Source organism: Camelina sativa, chromosome 17, assembly GCF_000633955.1.
Source record: "Camelina sativa cultivar DH55 chromosome 17, Cs, whole genome shotgun sequence".
NCBI classification, from domain to species: domain Eukaryota; kingdom Viridiplantae; phylum Streptophyta; class Magnoliopsida; order Brassicales; family Brassicaceae; genus Camelina; species Camelina sativa.
Genome location: NC_025701.1, coordinates 15,030,193 through 15,038,703, shown reverse-complemented (window position 1 = coordinate 15,038,703; position 8,511 = coordinate 15,030,193). Strand labels below are relative to the sequence as shown.

General features: G+C 37.0%; 2 protein-coding genes across 2 annotated transcripts; one reads left to right on the top strand and one right to left on the bottom strand.

The window, feature by feature from the left end:
* Positions 249-3,113, top strand: LOC104757262 (ER lumen protein-retaining receptor A). The gene is made up of 6 exons (XM_010479991.2): positions 249-572; positions 877-1,142; positions 1,933-2,048; positions 2,487-2,560; positions 2,647-2,710; positions 2,803-3,113. The coding sequence occupies exons 1-6, from the start codon at positions 482-484 to the stop codon at positions 2,837-2,839; spliced, it is 648 nt and encodes a 215-aa protein (XP_010478293.1). The 5' UTR covers positions 249-481; the 3' UTR covers positions 2,840-3,113.
* LOC104757263 (WD repeat-containing protein 74) lies at positions 3,056-6,143 on the bottom strand. The gene is made up of 12 exons (XM_010479992.2): positions 5,964-6,143; positions 5,751-5,866; positions 5,196-5,225; positions 4,952-5,088; positions 4,667-4,846; positions 4,502-4,565; positions 4,300-4,407; positions 4,071-4,224; positions 3,898-3,987; positions 3,728-3,783; positions 3,595-3,652; positions 3,056-3,501 (listed from the first exon to the last, which is right to left on the bottom strand). The coding sequence occupies exons 1-12, from the start codon at positions 6,043-6,045 to the stop codon at positions 3,176-3,178; spliced, it is 1,401 nt and encodes a 466-aa protein (XP_010478294.1). The 5' UTR covers positions 6,046-6,143; the 3' UTR covers positions 3,056-3,175.

Genomic DNA, 8,511 nt, shown 5'->3' with positions numbered 1-8,511 from the left:
ATACAGAGCATTTTAGTCTTTTAATCTACCTCATGTGGTAGATCAGAAAAGATGTTTTCTTTTGTGGTAGAATTTGAAAGTTTTTAACCTAATGTGGTAGAATTGACAAAATTCCCTTAAAAAAAAAGCATCTTCTTGGTCTCTAATTTATACTACTAATTTAGGTTAAAATCAGTAATTAATGGAACAATGAAGGACTAATTTGCAGTATTAAGAAATAAGTAAAAAGCACACACTCACACGTTAGAGGCCGTTCCAGATTGCCACGTCATCGTCTCCTCTGAACGAGTTTCTGCAAAAACCTGAAACGTGCTGCACCGGCACCCCCCCCTTTCTTCCTTCTTCTCTTTCTCTCTCTCGATTTTGGAAGAGAGAAGAATCGTTCGATTTCGTTTTCTCTTCTTTTGGATTTTTTTATTTTCCCGGAAAAATTTTGGAATCGGTTTGAGTTGTATCTCTCTCTCCCGTGTTGTGGTCAACCATGAATATCTTTCGATTTGCTGGCGATATGACTCACTTGACCAGTATCTTAATCCTTCTTCTCAAAATCTACGCTACCAAGTCTTGCGCTGGTTAGTTCTCTCTTTCCTTGAAATGTTGTTGTATGTTTCGAAGAACCGTTACAATCGCGTTTGTTTTCGTTTTCCTTAGCTTCCAAATGCAATTTTATTGAGGTTTTAGTGATCGATTTCGAGGCGAATCCGTGTTTGGTTAGTTTGCAATTTCAAGTCAAGATAGTGATGAAATCTCAATCTTAGGAGTTTCTAAAAACGAGAGAGAGATCTGTTGCCTAAGATTATATATCATCATACATTGTGCTGCTACTTAACAATTTTTTTTGTTGTTTGACTTTTTGGATTTTTTGTTGGCTAATAGGAATCTCTCTCAAGACTCAAGAGCTATATGCGCTTGTGTTCTTGACTCGCTACTTGGATCTCTTTACGGATTACGTATCTCTCTACAACAGCGTTATGAAGATTGTCTTCATTGCTAGCTCTTTGGCTATCGTTTGGTGTATGCGTAGGCATCCACTTGTGAGGAGGTCATACGATAAGGACCTCGACACATTTCGTCATCAATTTGTTGTGTTGGCATGTTTTGTTCTTGCACTTGTCCTGAATGAAAAGTTCACAATTCAAGAGGTATTTTTCCATATGAATTTCACATTGCTTTTGTATTTTTTAGTTTGTAGAGACTAGGAAAGCGAATACTTATCGGAAAATATCAATGTGGTTGTGTAGCTTGCTCCCATATGTTGTGCAATCTTCTTTTTGGTTCATTCGTTATACATCATGCTTAGATATGGCTGAACTTCATACTGCTAATGCGAAAGTATCTTCGTAAACACTATATGTGCTTGGTGATTATGATGGATAATGTCAGTTCTTTTCATCTTGTATCATTTGGATTTGGTATATATCTTGGCTACTGGTTGAATATATTATCATCTATGTAAATGCATTGAATTCAACTCTTTTCGCAACCGATTTGAGTCTGGCTTTTATATGTGAAAACTTTGTTTTAGTTGGTGCTAAAGCCTGTTTAAACGTTACAACCTCTCAGTATCTCGTTGTTTGTTATTGAGAAACACTTTTGAGTGTCAAACTGTCGCATCGTTAAAGGTTTGTTTGCTTCCATTAATGGAACCTGCTGTGTCCTAGTTACCTATGTATGTTCCATAAGTTGCCCATGGATTAGTGGCATCTGTGTCTTGCTGTTACTATTCTGGCCAAAATGTTCTTTGATTAACGTGTCTTAAGAAACTTTAATAACTCCGTATATGCACTTCACCAAGATTGTTTACCTTTACTACCTTCATATGTATATGTAATATGTCAAATATATGCTCCTGGTAAAAGTCTCACCTGTGCAGCTGACTTCACTCAGAATTTGAGTGCATTTGTTAATTCTGTGAATTCAAAACCATTTCAGGTATTCTGGGCCTTTTCTATCTACTTGGAGGCAGTTGCTATCCTTCCCCAGTTGGTTCTGCTACAGAGAAGTGGAAATGTCGACAATTTGACTGGGCAATATGTCCTCTTTCTCGGGTACGTAATTCTTTCCAGACATATGCATTTGCTTACTTTACCACTGGCTTTTACAGGTTAATGTTTTGGAACTCATTGTAAATTTAGCATGAGTACTAGGCTACTAGCTACATGCATTCTCTTTGGGTGTGTTTAGAATTGGTTTCAGCCGATTGATATACTTTGTCTTTCATAGTTCATACACTTGTTAATTTGATCAATGAGAAACGCTTGCATATATCTCAGAAGTCTATACATTTTTGTCTTTCCTTCTAATTTCTGTCTGTCTAGAAGTTGAGCTGAACTAGTTGCACTCTTTGTCAAAAGGAAGTTAGACTGGTTTGCCCTTGCTATGCATTTGGTTCTGATGCATACTTTGTGTCCTGTACGCAATATCTCAATGTGCAAACTTGAGGAAAATTTAGCATGCACTCACATGGGTAATGATTTTACTTGCAGGGCGTATCGTGGACTCTATATCATCAACTGGATCTATCGCTATTTCACAGAAGATCATTTCACTAGATGGATTTGTAATGTTTCAACAAAGAAGCACTAATTACATTTTCACCACTTGTTTTTCCTCTTTGCTAATTTTACATATATTTGCATTTTCCAGCTTGTGTGTCCGGGCTTGTCCAAACAGCTCTCTACGCTGATTTCTTCTACTACTACTACATAAGGTAATGTAGCCCCACCAGTCTGAACTTAAACCTTTTTACATAACTGATACTGATCATGTTACTGACTTTGGATCCTTTCTATTTCGTTTTAGCTGGAAAACCAACACCAAACTTAAGCTTCCGGCTTGAACAGGAACCCGACAAATTTTGCGACAGTATGAAAATCCAGGAAGTTGCAGCAATGTTGACATTAGAAAAGAGAGACATGGTTAATATTTGGTTTCGCCCTCTTTCTAACAATGAGTTGAATGATGCAGGATTGTTGTTTAAAATGTGTTTTTTTAGTCGTTTAATGCAAATTGTAGCTCTGCCAACGATTTTAGACCTTAAGAAGAGGCTTCGTTATATCAAAAGTAGTCTTTATAGAAATAAGGAAAAACACACGAACTCTTTTACTTCCTTGCATGAATGTATTGTTCAAAACTGTTACTCAGATCAGAGCGAGGTTAACAAAGTCTTTAAAACCTAGTCTTCCTCCTGATTGTGTTTCACTTTCTTGGTTTTCTTCTTGTGCTCTCGTGACTTCTTGTTGCTTAGCTCGTCTTTCTCTTCACCCTCGGGGACATTTTCTCTACTGCGTTTCTCCTTCTTTGACTTCTTTGTTTTGACAGGAACCTTCTCAGTCTCATCTTCATTCTCCTCATCGTCTTTATCCTCAGAGACTGTTTCTCTACTGCGTTTCTCTTTCTTTGACTTCTTTTTTTTCACAGGAGCCTTCTCCGTTAAATCGTCTTCCTGGTCCATGATCTCCTCTGTTTCAGCCTCAACCACCGTGTTTGCTACAGCAGTCTCTGCTTCAACCATAAAACCAATCATCTTACAAACATACTAACGGAGGAAAACATAAATAGTTCTGATTTGTCAACGGCAATAGAAAAACAAACCTTCTCCAGTAAAGCCCGAGTCGAACACAAGACCTGTAAGATGCTGCTTCAAGAAAACCTACAATAAAACAATGAGAGATTAAGTAACTCCCTACTTGACCAAAAAATACTAGTTGTATGTCGAAGAGCATACCGCAGAAATGAGTTGGCGTGTCTTAACGTCATAAACACGTAAATATCGGTCCAACCCTGAGCAATTCAATAAAAACACACGGACATGAGATTCTTGCACAATTTAATAAAACAACACACATGAGACTGTTGTAACGGCATATGGAGGTGAAGTTGTGACAATGAACATACCACAAGAAGCTATCACTTGATGCTGTGGATGTCTAACCACAGATCTTATGCTTCCAGAGCACTTTCCTAAAAAGCTTCCCAACAGCTTTCCTGCAACAGAGATGATTGATTAATTGTTTGATTCAGTATGCAACGTTAGTTTATAATACATAAGTAGAGAAAAATCAATGAACCTGTTCGTATATCAAAAGAAGCAAGGTCAGCAGAAGCATTCCCGACATAGATAGTATGACCGTCTGGGTCTTCCGCGATTGATGTAATTGCGGTCTCATGGTAATCAAAGGACAGGACCGGTCTACGCTGAGTAGAAATGTCATAAAGACGAACCTGTCACCAGCACAAGTAAAATGTGAGTGATCCGGACAAGACTCACACTGAAAAAAGAAACAAGAGGTTTTTAACCTGGTGAGACTTGGTGCCCGTGACAAATTTACGGTGATCATCCTTGCTCAAGAACGTAGCACTAGTGAACCAGGTGGGTGTGAAGATTCCGAGATTGTCCTTAGGAGGCTGCAACAAACAGAGATGAGAATGTAAAAGCTTAGTTAGTTCATCAAAGAAACTGAGAGGTTTTGAATGACATAAAGACGAGGAAGCAACTCACGGATTTGGCACTCCAGATCTTAGTACATTGTTCAAGATCCCATATAGTGGCCTCAACCCGTCTCCTGTATCAGACATTCATTTCAGTATAGTAACAACCAAAACTGAGATATAAAACAGATGATCCACAGATATAAGCAAATCGATTCAGTTCTTAACTACTAACCCTCCAAATAAGCTGAAGTTTTCGCTCCCATCCACTTTACCAACCAATATTTCACCAGAACCACATGCTTTCCAAGTTGTAGGTGAAGCATCATCCGTGGAATCACTATGTGCATCTGGAAATTTAACTGATCTGAGGCTCACATCTCCTTTTTTTGTGCATGTAAGCAATTTGCAAGATCTAATAACCCCAAGTTTTGTTGAGAACGTCAATAGCAACACAAAATACAAAACATAATTCACTGGAAATTTCGAAGAAACTGTCTCAGTGTTCAGGTATATATACCTTTCTGCCTGATCATCTATCTTTTTTCTGAATAAGTGCAGGGCAGAAATTTCGTTATCCTCAGGGGAACAACCATCATCACCATATACAGAGTATGCAAAGTGAAGATCACCATTACAAGGATTAAGAATCTCAACCTATGGAAAAGGACAGAAATGAACAAAATGATTGGATAAATGTTAGCTACATTACAGAGAGAAATATAGTACACAAATGCACATAGATTAGAGTAAGGAAAACTTACATTGCCATCTTTTCTTGCAACAGCCAAAAGCTGCAATTGGAAGGACAAAAAAAAAAGAAAACAGACTATGAGTTCGCCATTATGACGCAAAAAACGAAAAAAAAATGAAGTGGAAAACATGAGTTAAGAAGCTCTCTTCGATAAAATCAGATTTCACAGAAGTAGGCTAATGCATTCAACTTTTACAGAAGTAGTGAACAACTATAATTCAGGGAAAAAAAAATAACATTCATGAGCTATATAGTAGTAGGCTAGTAGTACAGGAGGAGACTATGACATTGTTTAAAGCAAAATGATAAAATCCTACACCGATAAGTTCTCAATCGCTACTAAACAAAGCCAAAACTTCAAACCGCCAAGCAAAACAGTAAACTCAAACTACAAATTGTCTAAATAGAACAAGGAATACAATGGAAACCTCAAATTTGGCTCAGTAGTACCATAACTATCTCCAGGACCAAGAATGACATGTTCAAATTAAATTCAAACAGGTTACTAAGCCACACCTAGCTTCAATCCTAGCTTAACATAAACATGAAAAGAATGAAACTTTACCGGATTCCTTAACCGGTCATCAATGGAAGCTGCAAGAACGGTTCTAGAAGCATTCATCTCGCCCCATGTGTTCACTACAGTCGGAGTCCCTCTCTCTTTACCACGAGCTTCAGTCACTGCACATCAAATTGAAAAAAAAAATCTATCAGGAAAAACAAAAACTTCAATATAATTCCCACCAAGTAAACAGAGAGAAAGAGGGAAGTGGGGCACCTTTGATTAAGCCGAGAGAGTCAAAGGTTAAAGCACGGATCGGTGGGCAACCGAGATTCTCGGGAGGGAAGATTCGAGGCATTTGATCGCCGCCGTAATTATTTACTCCGAGTTGCAGAGACACGACGACGGAGAAGAGACGAGAAACCCTTTTTAAAACCCTACGCCCCGTTTTTGGAAGTGTCTTCTAAACCGACCGCGAAATTAAATCATTATTATTGTGTACTTGAAGCGGTTTAGCTTTTTCTGGTTTACCCGAACCGGGCATGTTCGTTTGTGTACAAATTGTGTCTTGTTTAAATCTTTTTTTTTTTTTTTTTGTTAATTTAATGTAAGTGAGTTTACTTGGTGATTGTTTTCAAGGAAAATGATTGATAGTTATACTTATACCAAACACAATGAATCATATTAATAGGTGATGTTTTCAACTAAAATAATGGTTTTCAATGGTGAGAGTAGATCATGAAGTGCGAATCAAATAATTAAACAAATCAAATACTCTAATATATATGTTTAATGGTGAAAGTAGATTTAATAGGTGATGTTTGACAAATAATTATTTGGTAAAAAATTTAAAAATTATTTAGAAAAAAATAATTAAATAAAACATTGTATAAAAATATACCATGTATATTATATTGAAAGTTGTTGTAAAACACTCAGTGGACTCTATCTGACTGGCCCGTCTATTAGCCTAGTAGATTACGGCCCATTGTACTAAGGCCCATTCGGCCATGTCCTTAGTTATGTCGGTTTGTACTTAGTCTCTTATGGGACTCTATATATATGTTGTAACCTCGAGTTTGATCATTAATAAGACAAGAGATTTCGTTCCCTAAATCCTCTAGTTTATAACACGTTATCAGCACGATAGCCTCTAAGGCCAGCTGAGAAAACCCTAACCACAAACCCCTAAAGCCGCCGCCCACAAAACCCTAAAACCGCCTTTGATCTTCTTCCTTCTTCGAGACTCATCTTCTTTGTCTTGGAGATCTCTTGTTGATTCACGAGCATACTTAGCTCGTGATCAAGTTCTATTCAAAACCCGATCGAGGTTCGTTGGTGCGCGGTTCGGGGTGAGTTCGCGAGAAGCTGATCGAGAGAATCTGTTCGCGGTTCCGGGAAGCATCCGAGAGCGGTACGTAGGCGATGCGAGGATCTGTCCGAGAGCAGTCCGAGAGCAGTTCGAGAATGGTACGAGGATTGGGTCGATAGCGGTTCTGATCGAGGTTCGTGAGTGAAATCTGAGGTCTTTAGCTCCCAGATCAAAACCAGTCAGACCCTAATTGGTGAAAGGTATATAAGATCTAAAATCCTCCTTAAAACCCTATAAATCGAATTTGAACCTAAAGCTATTGAACCCTAAAAACATCCAAGTACACAATCTAACAAAGTTTAAATTCCTTAAAATCCTATGACTTAAAATCGGATTACTTAGGTTGTTAGATTGTTTGTTAAATTGCACCAAAAGATATCAAGTTTAAATTGGATTGATTGCTTGATTGATTGTTGCATAAGAACCTAGAACTAAATTGTTAGATTCTTAAGAAATAGAAATCAAACTGTTCTAGGAGATTAAAACTTGGATCATTCATGCATAACAATTAAAATCGGACCATGTATAGGTTGTTATAAAATCGACAGCATGAATTAAAATTTTAGGATTGCTTAAACTGTTCTTAAGAAATTAAGAAGAAAATTTTCAGATCCTAAAACTATGAAATTCGAAAATCATAGATTTGTTCTAGGCTGCTAGAACTATCAGGATAACTTCCAATTTAATTTGAGTAATTATCCTAAAAGTTTAAAGGAAAATATTTACTAGACTTGCATAGAAAATTGAATCCGATAATTCCTAAATTATTTGTTAAATTTCCTAAAACCTAAAACTTGAAAATTGGAATTAAAATATAGATTAGGATAACTCCTAAATCAATTCCAGTAATTATCTAAAAAAAAAAAAAAAAAGGTTTAGGACAATATTTACTAAAATCCTAGAGTGAAAAGGAAAACTTAAGAAAAGGAAATTCTATCTGGAAATAAGGAAAACTTTGCATGCTAGTATCTATCTAGGATTTGTTGTCTTGCATGCATATTAAGACCACGAAATTGAGTATAATAAAGGCATGTTTCGGTCTCAAATACCACATGACCTAAGTTCGAAAATTATAAGAAAAGGCAAGGCATGGTTCGGTCTCAAATACCGCATGACCTAAGACTAAAACAATCCCATGTTTCGGTCTTAAATACCGCATGGCATGATCCAAATTAATTACATGGTTCGGTCTTAAAAACCGCATGATATAATCGGGTGCATGTTCTGTATTAACCTAAAAAATCAAAGGACCTATGTGAGTGTATTAAGGATGATAATGATTGCACTAAGAAAAATATATATAAGGTGATTATGCATATGCACACCTTGATGAGAGTCACAAGAATCAGTACCTCACCATAGAAAATCCTATTGACCTTTGGACAGAGTTGAAAAACAAATATGGACACCAACAGATGGTGCTCCTACCAAAGGCTCAATTCGATTAGAAAA